This window comes from Vidua macroura, chromosome 1 (genome assembly GCF_024509145.1).
Source record: "Vidua macroura isolate BioBank_ID:100142 chromosome 1, ASM2450914v1, whole genome shotgun sequence".
Classification (NCBI taxonomy): Eukaryota; Metazoa; Chordata; class Aves; order Passeriformes; family Viduidae; genus Vidua; species Vidua macroura.
In genome coordinates this window covers 150,043,301-150,066,259 of record NC_071571.1, presented here as the reverse complement: position 1 = coordinate 150,066,259, position 22,959 = coordinate 150,043,301, and the positions used below count along the sequence as shown (strand labels likewise).

Below are 22,959 nucleotides of genomic sequence, written 5' to 3'. Positions count from 1 at the left end.
AGACTGTGGTCTGTGGTTCCTTGTGTGCTGCAAGCCTTCACTCTTCCCTGGAAAGAGAGATTGGTTTGTGAATTGAATATCTGAATTAATTTCAAGGGAATGCTGTTAGGCTGGAGTCAGCCAGCTCTTGCTGCAGGAGAACAGGATTAAATTTCTTGCGGTCTGCTGCTTACCACAGCTCTGGAAAGAGATCAGTGCTGCAGATGGGGCAGAGTCTGAGCTGAGTTGTCCACAGAGCCATATCTTGTTTTACCTTGAGGCAGGAATAGGAAGCTCACAAAACATTCCTGTTTTTGATGATTAGATGTTACTCTTGGAAGGAAGATTTAAAGTTGCAGCTCCATTTTTAAGAAAATATTCACTGAAACTCTGCAATGCAAAATGCAGTTTTATAAAAGCAAGTATAGTGGTAGAGAGATCCTGTCCTCAGGGTGTCCATAAATCAGAAAAAAACTGTTGGTGCTGGGATCCACAAAGTCTATTTGAGGACTGTAGTTCCTAAAACCATCTCAGTGGATATAGAAGCAATAATAGTATTCTTTCTTTAAAATGCTGTCCTTTCTGTTCCTTGATGAATTCATGTACATAACTGATTTACTTGGCAAATTTTCTTTGGCTGAGGAACTTTCTTATTTTTTAGCACCTCTAATGTAATTTCAGCTTGTTCATGGTCTGTTACAGTCATCTGTGTCCAGTATTACAGAAACCTTGCTTGGAAAGGAGCTCTTGAGGCCATCTGCTCCATCCTCCCAATATCTGCATGGGATAAAATCAGTTTTCTCTGAGAACTGATTAGCCTTTACAAAGTATGTAAAAGTTTGGGTATGATAAAGAATATGATGTGAAAGTAATTTTTCTTTTTGCCTGTTCAAACTGGCAGTTTGCTCCCTGCCAAGTAGCACAGGGAGATACTTAAGAATATAAATGCAGAACATGAGTGATCCCTTGAAAGGATCAGTAGGAGCAGCAGCACTTGAAATATGATTCATTTTAGATTTCACTTTGAAGAACTACTTTGGAGCAGATAAAAAAGTAAGATTGTACAGCTGCTGTATAATGTTCTGTTGTACAGCTGCTGTAAATGTGGTTTGTGTGACAGCACTCCAAGCACTCAGAAACTGAGTTGTAGGAGAAAAGTCAGTCCAGGCCTCCCTGATGCGAGGGAATCCTTCCCAACAGGACAGCTCTCCAAAATGCTCTCAAACCTCTCATTTTAGTCCCAAACCAGATTAAAACCCTAACTTTAGGGTTTTTCCTCTTCAAATCTCAGCTGGTTGAATTTCTCCTCTCTAGAGTTTGAAATGTTGTAGTATGCTTCAGGAAGGGGAAGTTTTACACAGCAGGGGAGGCAAGTTTGTAAATGTAACCTAAAATGAGTGGCTACCTGAGTGTGTACTCTCGGTTTACCTCTCTGTGAAAGAAGCTTGTAAAGAATCCACTCATCTTTTTTCAGTGTTAGATTTTAAATGAAAAACCGTACTTGCAAATAAAGCTAAGAGGCTTCAAGCCAGAAAATAGGAGAGTAAGCTGGAGAGATGGGGCAAACGCATAAGCAAATGATAAGAATGATAAGCAAATAAGCAAATGATAAGAAAGTTCCTAAAGTGACTCCACACGTATAGTAACACGTGAAGATAATGAGCATTTCACTTATTGTTGTGGTGTCTGGATACACAAAGGAGTGGAATTGTTACTGTTATCTTTGAAATGGTGAAATATTTATTTCATTTATGAATTGACATTTCTGTAGTGGCAGGTGTTCGCTAAAATTAGAAGACTTTGTATTTAATGGAAATAATTGCGTAACACCATACAAGTAACCTGCTAAGTGCACATATGCACTTTTGAGTATATTGATATAACCTTCAGGCTTCAATTTCTTTTGTCCAGCTTGTTCTTAGATCTAATGTATGTCAATTAATGGTAGAAAACAGTCTCTTGCACTACATTGTAATAGAAGAAGGTGCAGTTGCAGGAGGCTGTTCAGTAAACTTGTCCCAGGGGTGCAGCATCTCTTCAGTTAATGCACTTGTGGGATTAATTTGCAGTGGAACATGGAAGTAAGAAATCTTCACAATGTTTGACTTAAATATAGCAGCAGGGCTGATGGTGTCAGTGCCCCATTTGGGAAGGTCCTGGTGCAGTAACAGGATCTGTGTGAGCACTGGCAGGGAGAGGTGACAGCGGAAACAGCGACTCAGGTGTTAGGGACAAACGCTGGGATATGATCAGGTCGTTCTTGAAGTTAAAAATCTCTGTGTGTCTTAGCTGCAGAGCTTTTCCCTATTTAAATTCTGAGATGTAAGTGATTGTTTTCTGCCTGTGTGTATATAATAGCAGTAATAACATATTTTTCTGGGGGTTATGTTTGTCATTATTTTCCTGACATCTGTTGTGTAGGCACATTTAACCAAAGAATCTGCTTCAAAAGTAATAAATGCTGTGATAAAACATCCCCAATACACAAAAACTAATATATTTTAATGCACTTTAAAGTGTTTGCAATAGCTTAAACATTTCAATAGTTGTTAATTAAAAATTGAATTTAAACATATGTTTCTGTCACTATAGAAAAATTAAAATCAAAAATTATATTTTATAATCCACAGTTTTAAATGCTTCACTCATGTGGCTGTAGTATTGTATAGCCTAGGAGCAAGCAAGAATTTTTCTGTGACTTCATAAAAAAAGAGCATGGAAAAAATTAAATATACAAAACCAAAAAATGATGCAACTTTTATCTTCATGTAACTTTCCAAATTAATTGTCATTGCAAATCTCTGATGGATGAAAGCTCCATTCCATATGTGCTGATTTGGATTCTGTGCAGGAGCTGTTGGGTTTTTTGCTTCCTGCAGTTCCTGTGTCTCCTTGGCTGCATCACCTGTCTCAAGGCATATCTTACATGTAAGATGGTTTTGTTCCTAAGCAGACAGCATGATGAGCATCTTTTAAATGCAATTTACCATCTTTTTAGATATTGTGTTCTACCAGACTAAGGCATTCAGTATTTTCTCTGGGTGTTTTGTGGTGTCCTGTTTGCCTTTGATTTCCCGCTTTAAGTGCGTTTCAACTTTCTGTGCTGCTGTTTCATCTTCTCCTCAGAGTAGTGCAATTAATATTTGAAATTTTTCATAGACAGCCTTTAAATTTTAGGTGTAATTCTCTTTGTTTTTCAAGTTTCATCATGTTTTCTGGGCACAGACATGAATTTTAACAATCTGTTGGTTGAGAGCAGGGCTAATAAATTTATTAAACTTCATTATTTCTTCTAATAGGTAGCAAAACAGTGACCATCTGCCCCAATAATCTCTGCATCTGTTTAAGCTGCTGCACCTGTGGTTAAAGTTCAGTTTCCATGTGGATTTTGTACCCAGTGTGACAATTTATTATTCAATTTTGCTGTTTCCTTTAACCAAATAACTGTGCAGACCTTTTTCTTAGGTTCTATATAGTTTTTCTCTCATTTATTTTACTGGTTCCCCTTTCTCACCCCCCTGAACTTGTATTTATTTCAGTTTTCATTAACCCTGTGATGTGTGTCCCCAGTCCACGTCCTTACAGAGTTGAGTAATTATTTCTTTCTAGTTCCTTGTGGGTTCTAGTTTCTGTTCTGAGCTCTGATGGGCACCTCAGGTCCCAGTCATGATGATGTGTACTGAGATGACAATAGAAAAGCAGGCAGGAACAATATAATAACTTACAGTTTAATATAATGTCTGTATTTTTAGTGTATAATTTTTATATGTTCTGTTTAGACTCGGAGACAGTGGGGTCATTGTTTGCAGCTCAAGACAGCCTTAGCATTCACTATAAAAATGTTCAGCAACTGTGTCTAATGTGCCTTGGTGACAAAAATCAGTGTCCTTTCTTTTAATACTATTTCTTGTGTTCTATGCTTATCTGCTTGCAAGCTTGGCTACTTCTTCTCTAAAGATTTAAGAATAAAGAAAACATTCTGTAGAATCCTCTTCATTTACAAAGACTATCCCTGACACTTTGAGCTGTGAAGTTCTGTAGGTGATGATGGTGAATTTTGTATGTAACACTTCATTTGTGCGTAGTGACCTGTATTGTGCTGCAGTAATTACACTCATTGCCTTCAGTATAATCTTTGTCCTTCAGTTAGGTGAGCAAAGCATAATCCTGTTAATGAACAGGGTGAGACAAGGAAAATGCTTTTGATTTGCATGTGGCATTTGTAGCAGCCAGCAAATTGCTTCAGATAATGTGCTTTGTAAACAAGTATGGCCTTGCAGAAAAATTATGAGGTCAATGCAGTTGTAAAGCTAATTTTTCTTCTGTCTCTAAATGTATTTCTTTATTGTTACAGATATTTCAAGCCTTCCCTTGCCAGCAGGTAAGTTCTCTTTTTTTCAGTTATGTCTTGATGTGACAGCAGGCAGCTTTTAAGGACTTGCTTACAATACAGTCATGCTTTTATATAATCAGAATATTGGTTCTTACTGGCACTGTCATGGTACTTAGTCATGTGGGGATCTGAGGTCAAAACAAAACCTGTTGAGGTACAGATTTTTTTTCCATTTAAATGGTGTATTTTGACAAGGGGAGGAGGTAACTGAGGTGTATTTATAGGCAGTTGTTAAATATGTGTATGAGATAGTTAATGCTTAAGGCAACTCAGCAGAACGTGGGATACAGCTGGCAGGGGAGCAGATTAGGAGCAGCCACAAGTGGTATTAATGGTGGTTCAGAGGGGCAGAGTGCAAGGAAATGGGCTTGGGGGGTTTATGGGTGGAAGAAATCTCCCCAGGTCATAGTAGGGAAGGTGTTCACTTGGCTAGAGTCACAGGTGACTTGTCTGAGCTGCTCTATTGGACTCTTCTATCAGTGGTGTTTAAAAATAAAAAAAAAAAACAAACCCTAAACCTAAAAATAGACAACAAAACCCTCAAAAAACATGGATCCCCACCAAAAAAACCCAACCCCGCTGATCTGATTTTTAAAAATAGCATTTTTTGTTTATTGTTTGTTACATTTGGCCTTTAACAAAGTTTTAAAATTCATGCATTCATTTGTGCTGTGGGCTGGAGATGTGATGCAGAGCTCACAGTGATGATGTCTCCTGTTCCATGGCAGGTAGAATTCATCCATCTGTTCCCTGTTTGTAATGTGAATTCTGGAATCCTGACTGAAGTGCTCTTTTACTCCTGATTGATCAAGGGACTGGATATTTGCTGTTAGGCCTGCTGCCTTTTATCCTTGCCCTCTGCCTTGGTGATTTTGCTTATATATCCATTCTTTCATTTGTTCTTGCTGATACTAACCCCTGATGTGAAGGTAGCTGCTCTTTTCTCTTGGAATCAAATGGCAATTTCAGTTAAAAGCTTGATAGCTGATATATTGTAGTCTTTTCCACAAGAACTTCAGAGCAGCTCTTCTGAAAAAAAAATCATGTTTTCTTGAAGCAGTGAAGAGAAGCTTAAATGTGGAAGTCTTCTTTTCAGGATGACATCTTTAAAATTATTTTGAGTGCTGAGAGTGGTTGTAAAGCAGACACTTATGAGAAATATTGGAAAAACAAACACATAGTGTTTAGGTCAGGCTGACAGGAAGATAAGGATTGTTGTTAAGTTTTATTCTGCAGCTTCTAGGACAAGGATGTGTGATGAAACTTCTTCTGAGTTTATATTTGGGACTTGAAGAGTTTGCCTGGTGTGAATCTGAGTCACAATGAGATTATTCTTTTCAATTTGAGTCTGTGTGTGGGAGTGTCCTAACTGTACTCCTTAACTGTGTCTTGCAAGTACTGATAGAGGGCAGAAGTTTTCCCAGGATTTTCAAAGGATGAGCTTTTCCCATGGCATGGCAAGAGCACTTTAGAGAGGATATAAAAACTACACACCATGGCTTACCTGTAGCAGAGATTTGGCAGTACCTCCTGGTAAGGAAACTAACAAAACTTCTTTAAAAACATGCTTTAAATATTGTCAGAAGGGAAGGCTGGAGTCTTACAGAGGTCCTGTGGTATTACAGTGTTTTTATTAATGACCATGAAAATGGACTTGATTTGTCTTTATCTGCCAGTAACACCAACACAAAAAGAGTTTTGAGCACACTGGAAGATGTGATTAAAATTCATAAGAAATTTGATAAATTGAAAAAGCAGCCCGGATAAAAGATATAATATAATTGAATAAACATGAGGTTCTTCATTCAGATGGGAAGTTTTAATCATCAAAACTCATCTTTGCAATAAATAATGGTATTTTTTAATTTAGAGTTTTAATGAACTTTTTTCTCCTGAGTGCCACTTTCAGCAGTGAACAATAGATGTCACTAGAAATGTTCTCACTTTTACCACCTGGTTTTAGTGCTCTAAATTTTCATCATAATATGGGGGGGGTGCTTTTGCAGTGTTTGAAGATTTTGCAGTAAGGATACTACTTCAGGTGGTGTCTTTATTGTAGTGTCTTGTTTGAGGTTGGATTATACGTAAATTTGATACAGACAGTGGTATATAAAGGTCATCCAGAACACTTATTTTACAGCAAAACCTTGTAAGGAAGGATGGTTTTTGTGTGGGAGAATGCATTAGTTGATGAGGTTGTTAGATAAATCATTACTCAGGAGAGTTATCCTGAATTAATCTGTATCACTGCTTTGAAGTTCATGGGTAACTTGGATTTTTACTGCCTTGTAATTGAGGCTATGGAGATGAGCATAGAGCATTTTTGGAATGTCAGCCAGGAGGAGTTTTGAGAACAATTTGCTAAAATATAATTTTGAAGGTGGGTAGAGAACACAGTTCTTCTGTCTATAAATGAAGTCCTCTTGCAACACAAGTGTGTTCACAGCATGCCTGGGGGCATGAAAGACTGATTTCCTCTGGTAAATGCAGTTAAACTTTCTCTGTTGACACTGTTGGGATTAAAAGCAATCCCTCCTGGATTTTGTCTCACTCTGAATTTAAAGCAGCTCTAGCATCTGTGTGATGTAGGTGACTCTTCCTAAGAGTCCTTTGTTCCTGATCTTGCAGTGAAAATATGTCTCCATTACCAGAATGAAGAAATAGTAAGGAACAAGAAACTGTACCAAAGAACTAGAGAAAAATAAATATAAGAAACAAGCATATACTGTATTTTTGGTTTAAAATTCAAGAAAACATTATGCCAGAATTGACTCTCAGGTACAGTTGTTTGTTCTCAATAACTCCTCCAGATAATATCTGGTGAATCAAATAAAATCTTGCTGACTCCTAATATAAAGTATCAAAAAAAATAATAGGAAATACACATCTTTTGCCTAGGTCTTATTTTAGATATAGAGCATATTTTAAGTCTGATGGGTTTGTGTTCACTCTTTGCTGTACAATGTACAATTTAGGTAAGCACCATTTGCACACTGTCATTGTTATCTTGAAATATTAAATGGTTTTGTAACTATTTTTACTTCCAAGTCGTCATTTAGGACAAAAAAAAAAAAAAAAAAAAGTTACACAATTTCAGCTCAACCTAAAGATGTTTCTGAATTAAAGGCATGTCCTCATTCAGTCTCTTGGTGTGTTTGGCCTTGTTGCTTACATAGGGCCTGCTCATGATCCACTTAAGGAAATCAGATTCATCTCCTGGCACTTTCCACAGCCTTGGAACAACCTCCTCCTTCCCCTTCCTCTTACCCACTGGGCAGGAGATGTGGTGTTTAATGTTGTGCTGTGCAAAAGATCTTCCTTATCCTAAACCTACACCGGCCTGTGTGATGAAGTTAAATACAACAACCAGAATTTCAAAAGCCCCAAAGGGTTGGGTTCTTCCTATGATGTTAAAAGACAGAAAATTAAAAAATCAGTTGAGGTATTGCCAGAGTTGCAGTAGGCAAGAATTGACAGAATTGAGGTTATGCAGAACTCTTAAAATAAATGTTCACATGTATTACAGAGGGTAATAAATTATGCAACGATTATTCATGCAGCTGAGAATAAACTCAGTAGCATGAGCAGAGAACTGTTGTTAATATCCCTGCTTAAAGGGGGGGAAAGGTAACCAACTGTGTAGGCAGAAGTAAAAAAAGTACAAAATTGTGGCTTTTTGATTTGTCACTTCAGTTTTAAGTAAGAATTAAATACAAGCTGCACTAAGACTGAACAGTTCCTCTCATTTTAGAGTCCCTAGCATGGTGCTGAAGGGATTGCACAAGGAAACCTGTACTTCTTCTCTAAAAGCTGTGCTTTCAGTAATCCCTTCGAAAATGAGGATTTTTTTTCCCCTAGGAATCTTTGCAAATGTTACTAAAAATTCTGATTTTTAAGCAACAGTAAACTTAGTTTTCATATATTTGTAATGGCTTGGGTTGTAATGATTTTATTTGTGTGGTGAGTATGGGACTGAAAACAGTTTATGAAATATTAGTGCTGTCAAGTTAGAATAGCTGCCTGCATGCCTTGTACAGCTCTGAAAATGTGAGAGGACTTTTCTTTTGATGCAAGTATGGCCTGTAGCTTGAATTCTTTTCACTACCAGCAAGGCAGGTGTTATTGCTAAATTTCCAAATTCCCCATCATGAAACTGCTATTACTACTGGATGAGGTTATTGCTGACAAAGCTTAAATGTCACTTTGAAGAAATTTCTCTTGTTATTTGTGCATTAAGTCTTCCTATTTTAGAATTTTTTTAGTAGTTTTAAAAGGTTAATTGTCTATACCTCATAAAATGCATTTTCCCATTGTTATATACCTCTGATATTAGGAGAAGCAGTGTATTTATATTTGTAAACTGTCACTGTCGAGTGTCTCATGTTTTTGTGTTGAAGGCTTGGGGAAGTGACAGCTTAGACCTTGACATGAAATCTGTCTATTTGCCAACCTTTCCAGTGAAAGTTTCTTGGCTTATTTTGGCTGTGCTTATGACACTGCCCTCTTCCCTGCATTCCCATCTATATTTTATAGCTAGTTGCCCACACAGGGCAAGAGCAACAGCATGATTTGGTAAGAAAAACATTTTTATTAGTGAGGCTGACCTGTGTAGTAATACTGTGGTGATGAGATATATTAAACACCTCAAGAAACTGCAAATTAGCTAAATTGTAGTGTTTTTTCTTTAGAAATTTGAGCCTGACAGTCCAGACAGTTTCCAGGCCATCTGTCTGTCCATTTATTTGGTCCATAACTTCATCAGTTTGTCTGTTATGGTGCTGTCATGGGAGACAGTGTTGAAAGTATTGCTGAAGTTAAGAGAAATGACAACTCTTCATCTGCCAAGCTTGTATTTTAATCAAAGAAGTTCATTAGGTTGATCAGGCATGTTTTCCCTTTCATACATCTTTGCTATTTCTGATCACCTTATTGTTCTCATTTGTTTAGAAATGGCTTCCAGTGTTGTTACTTCCATCACTTTGTCCCTCCCCTCTTCAAGTTCCATTTGTTTTCTTCCAGCTGTCAGGAACCTCCCCCATATGCCAGAGCAGCCTGTGAAATGATTTATAGTTAAGAAACTTGCCCTGGCTGCAGAACATTGTTTTTCTGGGATTGGGTATGGGGATAGAGGAAAAAGGAGGAGAGGGGGTAGAACAAAAGAAGTTTCAATATAGAGAATTGAGAGTATGTATTAAAAAAAAAATCAGGACATAAACCAAGTTTATTGGGAATTATGTGGCACCCCTGGTATCTGCTCTAGACTGATTTTATGCTCAAAGAAAGTGAAATTTGATATATTGGGCACTTAATGGGACTATGACATGATTGCATAAGGAGGGAGGGAGTAGGATTTGATGACATGAAAGGTCCTTCAAGTCCTCTCTCCCGTGTCCCTATGACTCTTAACAAGCTGGATCAATAAAGTCTGACACTTTAAAACAAACAAAAAAATCAGCAGTTCAGCACATTCCCCTATAATTTCCTGTAGTTCTGGCTCCCATGGTTTCAGAGACATCCACACTACTGTGAGGATTGTTCTTGCCTTCTTCCTGGGCAGTCATCTCAAAGTGGAAGAATTCCAGCAATCAAGGGTGCATCATATGGAAATGTACCGCTTGAATGTATAGCATCAAAGATTATCTTTCTTTGTTTTAATTAATTTCTCATTTAGAAGAAATTGGAAGTTTTTATATGCTTCCTTAGAAATTGATACTGCAAACTACATCTTCAGGAATTATGCTGTTTGGAGGTATAAGGATACTTTTCCTAGGGAAAATTGTTCTACTTCTTTTTGCAAGTGGCAGAAAAAGGTGTGACTGCTCCACTTTGGATAACCTGAAATACCCTGAATTACAGTTATGCAGTTCAGCTTTGAATGAAGTCAGCTGCACATAGTCTTCATTCTTTTAGATAGTGTATGTGATTTTATTCCTAGTTTGGAAAGTTTGTTTTAGAAATAATGAGATAATATTTATTTTCTCACTGAGAATGGACAAGAAACTTGAGCCTCAGTGTCATTTGGGCACCTGGTGACAGTGCTCAGCCAGGTTTACCAGGGAGAGATTTGTCAGTGTTCCATCTGAGACGTGTCTAGTTTGTCTTATCTAGTTAAGGGTGCAAGGAGTGGGGATCATTTAGTGCTTTATTTTAAACATACTAACAGTTGGCATTCTTATTAAAAAAAAAAAAAAAAGGCAAGTTACAGAGCTTTTGGACAAAATATAAAAGAAGAAAACCTTGAGAATTCTTTGGGGTCTGCTTTTTGTGCAGGGGAAGGGACACCTTGGACAGAAACTAGTGAATCTGAACTACAGATTTTTCTTGGTACAATATCAGAGGAATTGCAGAGGAACTCAGAGCTCTGTACTACATGCTGTCAAAAAATAAATAACTTGTAGTAATGTTTTGTTTGGAACAGGATGCTTATGTACTCTGAGAAGATGTTTACCTGTTTTGGTGTCAAAGGAATACAGAGCAAAAATGGTTCCTTGTGGGTTCTGTGCCATTAAGTATGGGAGGATCTGCAGGACCTGGCAGTTCACACTCAGCTGAGGAATTCCCTGAGCGAGGAAAGTTCTTTGCACTCTGTACAGCCACATGGATGTTCTTGCTGGCAAACTGGCTGCTGATGGCTGTGCAGAAACAGCTGGAGGGATGTTGGCAAGGGTTATTCTGATGATGTACTTGGAGATTTGAATTAAAATTTTGTCTGGACTCTTTCAAAGTTACAAAAATGGGACATTGGGTGGTTGGACATTTTAAAAGGATTTTTGAAGGGTTTTTGATAAGTGGTTAGGGGTTTCAGGATTGTTTTTTACTTTTGCCTTAGCAGGTTTTTCTTGTTTGTAAAAGTTTTTGTATAGGCAAGGTAGAGGATGTGTATCTGCTAAGAGTGATTGGAGAATTCATCTATCTTCTTTTACAGGAGAAAAAAACATATCCAAGAACAGAGCCAGCCTCACACATGGAGGGCAGTGTGCTATAATCAGGGCATCAGGATACTGGGAATGAGCTTCTGCTGCTCCTTTACAGCACAAAACCTTCAGTGGCAGTCAATGAAAGTGTCTTGTTCTAGTGCGGAATTACTTAAGGACAAGATGAAATTTGGCAAACTGAAGAGTCCAATAATCATGGTTCCTAAATATGTGTTCTTTAGTCTGTTCTGCTGATGCTCATGATGCATTCACTGTTTTTATACAACTGTTCCACAGGAAGTGCAGCTTCTGTGAATTTCTGTAACCCCTTGCTGTAGTGTTGGAGTGTGTTACTACCCAGGGTCTTCACAGCAACAGCTATGGAGTAAAGGAATGGTGGAGATAAGACTGTGAAAGAAAGAATGTGAATATCAAGCTGGATCTTGTGTAGTTGGTTTTTACAAAATGTTAGTTATTAGTGTGTGTTTTGTTCTGCAAGACCTGGGCTGGGAGTGGCTTGGGATCTTCTCCCAAAATACACACGAGCTTGTTTGAAGAGGAACATCACTGACTACAGTGAACCAAGAGGAAAAACATTCCATGGTGAACTTTAATCAACTGTTTTGTTCTAAGTTACACCTAAAATGACCATAAATAAAGGATTAGATGATCTTTCCTTTGGTTTATTTTTACATTCTTAATGTATAGTTGGAACACTCTCCTTGCGTCCTTAGCTTATAACTTGTTTGTTCTGGCTTTGTTTGCACACCGAAGACTGGGAAAAGGAAATAAGGACAAAAATTGATACTTATGGCTCCCCCCCTTCCCTTTTTTATTTTCAGAAGAAAATATTAAATTTAATATTTAAAACAAGAGCATATTTAAGAAAATATCCCATCACCTTATGATAGCCATGGTGTGTCTTGCAGGCCTTTTCCCTGGGGATCAATAATTTGAATATGAAAAACTGCAAAAATTCTTTTGTCAGGTATAAAGCTGATGTTCTTCAGGTTTTCATATGGAGGGGTTAGACTTAACAACAATAAAGTATGTTCTTGTAGCAAGTACATTTTTCCTCAGGACTTTACTCTGAAAAAGGGTCAGGATAACAGAAGAGGGCTATTAAATGCCTGTGCTTCCATTAGTGGGCTGGAATTACACTTGAGATAGATGGGAAACTTCTTAAGAAATTCTTACATTTTTTAACTCTGGCACAGAGATGTTTTCCAGATTATATCTTTATGCACTAATTATTCCTTTAAGAAGATCTTTAAACTTTCTGTTACTGTCCATTCAGATGACTTACTGGAATGGTTTCAATGGTTTGATTTTTTTTTCCCCATGACAATTGAGGAGAATTATCTGTGATTACTCTTTTTGTGAAAGGCTTAATACAGAGAAATACTGGAACTGTATTTCCAGGATTAATAGACTTTATGTGTTGTGATTCACATTGTCTTCAGATGTCTTTAGTGAAGCCAATTTTCATGGATTTGAAGAGCAGCTGAACTGGTATCTCTGATCTCCATTACAGATCTCTTCTCTGTGGTAACCAGAGACAGGACCCAAGGGAATGGCCTGAAACTCTGTCAGGGGAGGTTTAGGTTGGATATTAGGAAAAGATTCTTCACCCAGAGGGTGGTTGGGAACTGGAACAGATTCCCCAGGGAAATGGTCACAGCACCACTCCTGACAGTCCAGGAGTGTTTGGACAACTCTCTCAGGCATGTGGTGGGATTGTCTGGGTTGTCCTGTGCTGGGCCAGGAGTTGGACTTGATGATTCTTGTGGGTCCCTTCCAACTCAGGGTATTTTATGATACTAAGGAAAGGTTAGACTGCTACTAAGGCTTTTAGTCCCAGTAAAAAAAATATTGATCAGCACTGAAATCCCTGCTGACTGTTCCCTGGTCATTTATGTGCCCTCCAAAAGGTGGAGTAAAAGGTATTATTGAAACTTGAGGTTTTGCAATAGAGAAGGGTGAGGGAGCCAAATGATTCAGTGAGGTGTTAGAGGTAGTGACTACCACTGAGGTTCTGGAAAAATCAGTAACATAATTACTGAGATTTTTATATAGAACTTCTAAAAGTAGAGTATTAAGTAGAAATTCTAAGGACAGTGATCAGGATTTGTCTAATGACTTCAAAACTTGAGGGATGAAGGAATTCTGTCCTACCCCAAGGCAGACGTGACTCAAGTCATTCCTTGAAGGCATTTAACCTATTAAGATGACAGTTTCACATCTTCTGCAATTTAAAAATTCTTACTGGGCATTTATTTCAGGGTCCTTGAACTTTCCTACTGCCAGTTTAAGTTGATGATGTTTCTTCTTCATGTTTGTGTGGCAGGACAAGGTTTATATTCTTCCTCTGTGTATGCGGTCACTGATATTTCTTTGTCCTGGTCTCATGCTCACTTAAAAGCTTGAGTACTGAGTCTTGAAATGCATCAAATGGGATTGTGGAGAGCAGTACCAGAGGTTTTTTGGAAGCTGTGCTCTGCAGCTCAGAACTGTACAAGAGATGAGCTCTTGGCCCTGTCAGATGCTGTTACATGCTGACAGTGTTGGCCCTGTGATGTTTGGTAAAGTAGGTCATTCAGGCTGCCATCAGAGTTTTTTTTTTTGCTTTTTGATGTTTTGTTTAACATCTGAAGACATAGGATACTTATTTAACATCGCTTCTTCAGATCTGAAGAAGGGCTGTGCCCAAACATCTTTCTCAGCTGTATCAGTTCGTTTTGTACATCTTGGTCTTGCCTATTTTCATTTTTATATCAGCCTTCTTGCACATCTGTTTTAAGCTTCATCAAAGCCTTTTGTGCTGAAGTTGTCAAGTCACTGGGTAAAGCTTACTACACTTAAAGCTCAGCTGAGTTTGGAGCTACAGAGCAGAAGTTGCATTGGTCATCAATTTACTGCTATGAAAGGATGCAGAGAGAGGATATGTGCTGCCTTTGACACACTGAATGCTGCTCCATCCTGGAACATTTGGTTACCTCCACTAACCTGAGCTGCATTTGGTGGTGAGCTCCTGGAAGCCTTTTTTAAAATGAAGCAACAAGTTCTTTTGTTTCAGAGATCTTTGACACCACTCTGCAGGAATTTTCCTAGGTAAACAAAACTTGTTCAGCAGAACTGTGCAGTCTTGTGTAATTGGAGGAGCAAATGAGGCTATTTAAGGTGGTGGATTTTGCATTGAAGAAAAGATTTTGTGTTAGCTGAGGATGACCTTTGAGTCCCTGTAACAGCATAAAATGACTGCCTGAGGAGTCATTTCCTTCCAGTTCCTTGGAAGTTTATTGCTGGTCTCATGAAGCAGCAATGTAGCTGAAAGTTCCTGAAAAGTGAATGTCCCTTCTTGGTACAAAATAGAAAGAGGGGCTGATTAAAGTGAATAGGAATTGAATTTTCTGTGGCTTAGAGGCTCAGCTACACCTGGCCTCTACTAGAGGTTCTCCTAAACAAAGCATCAAACTATTTTTTTTTTCAATCCAAATTTTGCTAATTACAGAGAGAAAGGGGGATTTGTGCCTATTTAACAATGTTTTCTTATTTTTTAAAATATGCTTTTCTTTGCTTGATAGCTTAGGCACTGAATTTTCTTGGTAATAGAGCAGCATTAATGTTTGCATTATAAAACTTCAAAAAGATGTTCTGTAAAAATCAAAAATTAATTTTTAATTTTCTCCTTTCTTAGACTTGAAGGGTATCAGCATTGGCTTGTTGATTTATTCTGTGACTCCAGAATTTTAAACTTAAATAGCTCTTTGTTTTAGCCTATAAGAGTTTGTTTATATACAAGGGATTTATGCTATGCTCATCCTTCACTAAGAAATACGATATGAACTGTTCCACCAGTGTGTTTTCATACATAAATGGAAAAATACTGCATTATTGTGAGGTCATGGATTACTGTTTTATTCAGTTTGTAATTGCATTTAATAGCTTGGGAGTCTGAGGAGTTGCTGATGTTATATCTGTGGCTTATGTAACACTGGGAATCAGGTTCAATTTTTTCCTAAAAAGATGTTTGCAACTAAAAGTGTTTTGATGAGCTGTTGTTTTAGCTTTGTATTTGGCACTTGGAGGAGAAGCAGGACAAGGAAGACATGTCCAGGTGACACCATTTCTGGTAAATAACTGGGCCCTACATGGCTGCACAGCTTTCTTACTTTCTTTTGTTGAATTGGTCCTTAGATAGATGAGAGAGAAAGCAACCCAGGTACGACGAGACACTGAAGAGATTTGCTGACCCAGAAGCAACTTCATTTTCCTATATCCCTCTTAGAAGATGTGGCTAATTATTTCTAGGTTTCCCTTGAATTGATAAAGGTGGATTTTAAGAATCTCTAAGGTCAACTGATCCACTCAAGGATCCCCTCCACTGAACAAAAGTAATCCTCACAGAATGCAATTCCTTTAAACAGCATCAAAGGGCTGGGGTCCTTCCCCTTCAGATACCTTCTGCTGTGTTTACCTCATAAATGGAATGTTTTTGCCATAAAAAAGGGAAGCTTTATAAGGTCAAGAAACGTTCTGGTGACCATTTGGATTGCTTTGTCTCACTCCTTCTCCAGTCACCCCACAGTGGAGGCTGAAGGTGTGCAATGCAAACTGATAAGCACAGTGAATCTGTCACAGACCAAAATGATCAGATTTTATTTTGCAGTAAAATAAGGAATAGCATGTGTAGGATTCACTTTTTCTCTTTTTTTTTTTCACTTCTTCTCTCCAGGTGTCCATGAAGCAGATTTTAGCTTTAAGCAATGGAATAGTGAATGAACTTTTCAAAGATGTCTTGAGGATAGAAGTTGTTTTGTTGGGTGGATTTTTTTGTAAATAGCCTGGAACAAGAAGAAACAGAGATTTTGAATCAGTGTCCTAAGGAAGGAGTAATTTTAAACCTTTTTCAGCTTTCATGGCATTGACTTTATCCTTCTCTACAGTAAAGTCTTCAAAAAGTAAATGGAAGGAAGTAGGAGAAGATGAGCAGCTTAGTCCACCCACAAGGAAATCTGCTACAACTTTCATGCCTGAAAACTAATACAACCCATATGGGTTTAAAAAATGGCTAGTCTTTATTTATGGAATAATGAAAATAAAGTTAATTTAGTGTCCCTTTTAACATCTGTTATCTTAACAGCATAGGCTGGGAGGCTGCACTGCTGCCTGCTCTGCTGCACAGCATCACAAGATCCCTTGGGAAGGGGAGGTATGGGAAACCTCATTAACACTGAATTCCTCCTGCTCTCTCCCAACACCCTGAGCTGTTTTGCTCCCCCACATTACTACTACCAATAGGTTAGGATTTGAAAAGAAAACCAGTGAATTCTGTCAACTACTATTTTAAAATGTAGCTCGAATGATGCTAAGACTAAACAGGTGACCATGGTTCAGAAGGTCACAAAGTATTGTTTTAAAACTCCGTACTTTTTGGGAATACCCAAAAGTATCCTACTATTAAGCTCACCAAATGGAGAAATATAACAATAAATTCAGTGTTGTACTGACTTTTTGCCAGAAGAATGTGTTAAGAGATCCTCAGCAGTTTATATTCTAGAATGAGTTTATGTTAAGTGCTCTCTTTCCTCTTCAGGAGAAAAATGGTCTATAGTCTGGAGCATAGAATTAGAGTTTGCTCATATTGCAAAGTCTAAAATGATATCACAGAGGTGATGCTGCTTCTCAGTTGTGCTGAATAATCTCTGTTGAAAAACTGGGCTTGGATTTTGACAATTAAAGTAAAATATCATTTTTCTTTCAGTTCTGCCTGTGAGAATGCTCAGAGTTAAATAAGAAAGACCATCTCTGGAGGCAGGATAATGATGACAGAGCTTCTCAGTCTGCAGAGACCCTTGGAGGTCCTGGAGCCCATCAGCCTGTTCTCCTCTGTGCCCTTTGGCAAAGGGTGTTCAGGAGGAAACTGAGCTAGAGAAGGTGTGGGTGGAGCAGAAAGGGGCTGCTTAGGGGCAAGGATGATATAGACCAGGTAATCCAAGGCAGATTTCCAAAACAGCCTTAGCAAATCTGAGTTTAGAATAAGGCAGAGGTCGGGAGTTGTCATTTCAATTTGTTATAATTACAATGCACCATTTTTCAGTAGTTCCTGTGAACAAAGATGATGTTTGTTTGACTTTGGCTGAGAGGAAACTCAGGGTAGTTAATATTTTCCACTTTTAAATAATGCATGCACCCAAAGAATAGTTAGAATATTTAGAAAAAACTCACACAAAGAGCTAACTTGAGGGAATGAAGATGAATGAAGATTACGGTGCAGTTACAGTGTCTGGACAGCAGGTTTGGGGAATTCTGGATGCTAACGTGGAAAAACAAATTAATTTGGATACAGAAGATTGTCACTTGATCAATAAACATGTTTTAATTTTTAGAACATTCATTAGGCACTCTCAACTTTATGGGCTGCAATTGTCATGGTAGAAAGCATTCGCGGCTTTACCAAAAATATCTTGCACTTGTTCTGAGGGTAAACTTTGTTTGAAAACTTCCTTTATCAGCTAGATGAATGTAATGAACTCTTCTTCCATCTACTACAAGAATATGCAGATCTCCTTCAAAACATTGCCCTTGTTCTTCAGCTTCTAGTAATTACTAGAGTGATGCTAGAGTGTTACCACAGTCACATACCAGCCCAGGTTCCTCAAAGCTCCATCCAGCCTGGCCTTGAACACTTACAGGGATGGGGCATCCACGATTTCTCTGGATGTGTCTCACCATCCTCATAGAGAAGAATATCTTCCTAATAATTTAGACACATATTCTTTCAGTTCAAAGCCATTACTCCTTGTCCTATCACCATGTGCTCTTGTCAGAAGTCCCTCTCCAGGCACTGGAAGGGGCTCTAAGGTCTCACTGGAGCCTTCTCCAGGCTGAACATTCCCTGCTCTCTCATCCTGTCTCCAGAGCAGAGCTGTCTCCAGCCCTAATGCTGATGTCATGGGTGCGCTTTGGGCTGTAGCTCTTAATTTTTGTTATAACAAGTGAATGGGCTGCTCTTTTCTCCCTTGCAGGAGATCTCTGTTGCTGTGCTGTTCATCTGGTGGCTGAGGTGTTGCAGGAGAGGAACTGAAAAGCAAATTTCTGTTCTGCCCTCCAACACTGCGCTGGTACTGATCTGTCTGTTTTCTTCACAGTTTCCAAATCCTGAGTTCAGTTTGATTTCTCAGCGCAGTGGAACTTGGACAAGTATTCCCTGTTCAGATCTGTCCTGGTCTCCTTCCTAACAGTGTTCCAACTTGCCAGCCAGTTTGATCAAAATTTGAATAGAGATATTAACTGTTGTGAAAAAAATTAGTTGAATAGCAGAGAGTTCCTAATAATGCCATTTACTGAGGGAAAAACTGGGATCAGTTCTGTGCTAATGAGATCTCTGGGACACCCCCAGGAGCTCCAGCTCCGGACATGACCATGGAGAAAGCCGAGGTTTTCCAGTTTGTCTGATGGGCCTGATCTTTATTTTTGTTTGGATAAGCTTGAGTGGAAAAAATTAGACAACCTTTTACATGTCTCACAATTGTAAAAAACAAAACCCTGTTATTTAACCCTTTGTTCCCCAGAGCTTTTTGGTTTTTGAAGGTGACATCAATAGGAGACAGGCTCAGTACCACAAAGAAAATTTTAAAAACTTAATACCTTGATAAAATTAAAAAAATGCTTCTGACTTTTTCCTCCCCTCTTGCTTTCCAAAAGCTGATAATCAGTAGTCTTTAAAAGCAGGCTGAAATTGAGCAACCAAAATCATAGTCATAGCAGAAAAGTCTTAACTTGAATTTCCTTGGGGCAGAATGCCATTTCTCAGCTGACCTTGGCCTCTCTGTTGTTATTGGGGTAGTCTGAGCTTTTTTTCTGCTTAGAATGTGTGCTTCAGGAAAGTGGCCAGTGCTTCTACATATTCTTAGTAAAAACTTAAGAGTTCTTCTTTTTGTAATAAATACTTTTTTAGGTTTTTTTTTTTGATAGTTGTTATCATCATTGCTTACACAGAGACCACTACACAGATACTATCAGTGTGTGTCAGCAAATGCATCTTGCCAAGATGCAAGAACCAGCGCTCCTGTTCCACAGCCCTGATTTCTGACAGATGTTTCTTACCTCAGTAAATGGTATAATCTGATTGGCATTACTTAAAACAGATTACTTTACATAAATGCTACTCAGATACCTACTTGATGAGCAGTATTTATAAAATGTTGTAAATACTCAATATTAAGTATACTGGAGATGTATTTAACTTCTCAAGTTTGTTTTTTTACTTTGTGCCTTGTCTGCTGCTGCTGCTGCATCCCTGCCCCTGCCTTCCTCCCTGCAACTTGGAATTTTGGGGTCTCTGAACAGCTCCAGAACTCCAGAACATAAATGTTATGCTTTTGGGCTTTTTTTTTTGTTTTGTTTTTTTTTTGGTGCAGAAAGAGATTATCACATTATTTAAAAGAAGAGAATGAGCATATGTAACACATAGATATTAAGTATTTTTTAAAAAGCATCAAGGAAGCAAGGAAGCACTTGGTTTAAGTGAAAAAAAGTACATATTCAGGGTGTAAAATGTTGGACAGCTTCTAAAATTGAATTTTAAAAATTCTCCTGTTATGAAGTACTTAGTTTTCACCTTCATTTTGTAGCCTAATAGAAAAAAAAAGAAGGTATGACCTTGAGAAGAATGAATATAATACTGGTATTATATGAGCAGGCAGTATCTCTTGACATTTGGATTGATAATCTGTATTAGCCTCATCTGTTAAAAGTGTAAAGAATACAGGGTCCACACATTCTGTCTATTAAAACTCTCCTTGGCAATGCACTTACCAGTTGATACTTAAAGGGTTTTGTTTTCATAAATAAAATTTAATTTAGACCTTCCCCTTTTTTACTTCTTGATATTGTTTATCTGCTTTTCTGGAAAACATTTTCTTCTCATGGAAGAAACACATTTTAAAAAATCTATTTTACACCCTAGAGCACAGATCAAACCAACTTAAGGAAAACTGAAGAAGTATCTGCAGTTTCCTTTTTCTAAGGAAACAAGTCTGACTTGCTCAAGGTCGCCAAGGAAGCCCATGGCAGAGCTGGATGTGTGAAAGCTTTCCTGCCCTGCCAGCTGCAGTGTCAACCTGAGAGCCACCAAGCCTGTCTGTGCCCCTTCTGTACCCACACAACTACAATAATTGGGGTTTAAATATTACTGTAGCATGTTTTGTTTTATTATTGAAGGTAAATATAATCGACCTTGTCTCTAGAAGTGTTTGTCTGTCTGTGTAGCACTGAGGGGCTCAGAAAACTTTGTGGTGGGGGGAGGAAGGCACCCAGGCATGTCTTCAGTTCCCTTTGGCTTTCTTCAGCCCCAGAAAGAGCTTTGTGCCTGAGCAGTGATGCAGAACATCTGATGGGCCTGGTTGTGGCCTAATCTCTCTCTCCCTTTTTTTTTTTTTTTTTTCCAGTGAATATTTTTTCTCGTTTAAATAGAGAAGCAGACAATAGTTAAATGCAGTTACTGCTTCCTTTCTTCTTCTTTTTTTTTTTTTAATCAAGAATTTTGACATACACCACTAATTCTGCAAGGCCAGTCAGTATATTGAGAAATGAGATGGCAGTAAAGAATGGTAATTAAACATATGCTCTAGACGAGTGCATGCTGCTACAAGTAGGCAGATAGGTTAAGTTGAAGGCTGCTGGCTTTAGATTAATTCCCTTTTGGTTCTAGTCTTGGATAAGCCTTACGCCTTACTGCTGAGGGCTGGGAGTGAGAAGAGATTACCGTGGAATATATAAAGAGCTTTAATGAGAAGTGTGAATCTTGCTCCTGTTGATTTTAATACGTGTTCTAGCAGAATCAGTTATTTATAATTTTTGTGAAATGCTTTGCTTTAAAATGGATATTTGCTTTATTTCCATCTACACATTCTGCCTGGTTGTGTGATTATTATAAACATTGGCTTTTGCAGTATTTACACTCACCATTTTAAAAGAAAACTAAGCAATTTTGGTCTTAGGTGCTACAAAGTTAAGAAGAAACAAAGTCCGTTCACCATCTGGGGTGAATGTGTGAGGTGACCTTTGCCTTCTGATGAGAAGTCAATAAATAAAGAAGCTCCGGGTTTAGAGGGGGCTGGATGTGGCACTGACTAAGGACTGGCGTGGGCTGCGATATTCATTCTTCAGGGCAAAGCAGCACTGCCAGGCTTCTTCCATCCATAATCTCGTGGAGTGAGGCAAGTGCTGATGGAGGGTGTGACCCCAATTCCTGCTGAAGTTTGGGAAAGTTCTCCAGCGCTTATAGGGAAGTTCCCGTGCGCTTAGAGGGAAGTTTTGCGCATTTAGGACGCGTGGTGCTTGTGTCGGTAAGCGGACACAGCAAATGTGTAAAAGCGATGGCAAAACGCGGTGCGGCAGGGAAGGGGCGGTGCGGGGAAGCCGGGAACAGGAACATCAGCGGCGGCGAAGCGAGGCCGGTCAGCAGCCGGGCCAGGCGGCATTTCCAGCGCTCTGTCTTTGCGCAGAGGGTGAACCGGAGACTGCCGGGCGCGGGCAGCAGACGGGGATTAGCATATTAATGGCAGCCGGGTAATCGCCTCCCACCCCTGCCCGCCCTCCTCCGCAGGGCTCACTCCGCCTCGGCACCGCTCCCGGGGAGGAGGAGGACGAGGAGGTGGATGATGCTCCGGGGCGGGGGGAGATGAGGCAGCGGCTCGGCTCCCCCGCAGCGGAGCGCGCTGGAGCCCCGGGCGGGCCGGGGCACCGCGCTCCCCCCGCAGCCAGGTGAAGCCGCACCGCCCCGGGGAGGGCCGGGGCTCCCTCCTCTCCCCGGGATCCGGCACGTCCAGGCGGCTCCAGCCTCCCCCCGCAGGAGCCCGGAGCGCTGAATCGGGACATTGTGTGCCGGAGCTGGCCGGCAGCGAGCACGCTCTGTGTATGTGGCTGCTGGAGGTGGCCGGGCAGCAGCCCCCGAGGCGGGCAGGTGCGGGCTGCATGGAGAAAAGCGGCTGCAGCCCATTCCCCATGTGCTGGGCTAAAGGTACTCCGACCTTTTATTTTTTTATGTGTACATATATATATATATCTATATGTATGTATGTATGTATCTGTATGCATTTCTCTTTCCCTCTTAATTTAACGTTTTGCCACCTGTGGTTCTATGGTTTTTTTTCCTATCAAAGCCAAGCGAAAAAATAAGTATTCTGGTCATGCGCTTGCAGTGCGGAGCTGCCCCTCTGCAGGAGCTGCTTCACCTGACAGCTGGGATGCTTCGGGATTTTTTTTTTTTCCCTCTCTCTGCCTTTAAGAATGATTTGAAATGAAAAGAGCGCTTGAGCTGTTTGGTTTGTACTTGCACTGATTTGAGGATCTGACGTCTTTGTTTGTGATCTTTGTATGTTTGAAGCCGCTGCGAGCGTGATTCTGCTTTCACTCACCTTTTAGAAGAAGTAGTTTTTAAGTGTCTGATCCTGATCGTAGGGAGCGTTTACAGTGGAAGACTTAGATCTTTTTATTTGATGTCTCCGAATTTGCCACCCCTATTGTCCACCCCCAAACTGAGACAATAAGTAGCCACAGAGCATGAATTTATTACAATGAGAGGGTTGGACCTGAAATTGATGCTTAACAATAGTTAGATGGACATGGGAAACTCATTCACGTGATAATCTTAATCTAATTTGCACC

At 39.3% G+C, this 22,959-nt stretch overlaps 1 protein-coding gene across 11 annotated transcripts in view; it reads left to right on the top strand.

Annotated features, from left to right (window-relative positions):
* The window catches only part of PTK2 (protein tyrosine kinase 2), a 189,336-nt gene that overhangs the window by 35,969 nt on the left and 130,408 nt on the right, over positions 1 to 22,959 (top strand). For 4 of the 11 annotated variants that reach the window (XM_053976616.1, XM_053976608.1, XM_053976529.1 and 1 more), the window contains exon 1: positions 22,235 to 22,312. In XM_053976616.1, coding sequence (XP_053832591.1) covers positions 22,267 to 22,312 — 46 coding nt within the window. In that variant the 5' untranslated portion in view covers positions 22,235 to 22,266. Of the gene's footprint in view, positions 1 to 4,333; positions 4,361 to 22,233; positions 22,313 to 22,959 lie in introns of those variants that run through there. The other 7 variants (XM_053976559.1, XM_053976541.1, XM_053976550.1 and 4 more) reach the window with 3 other exon arrangements.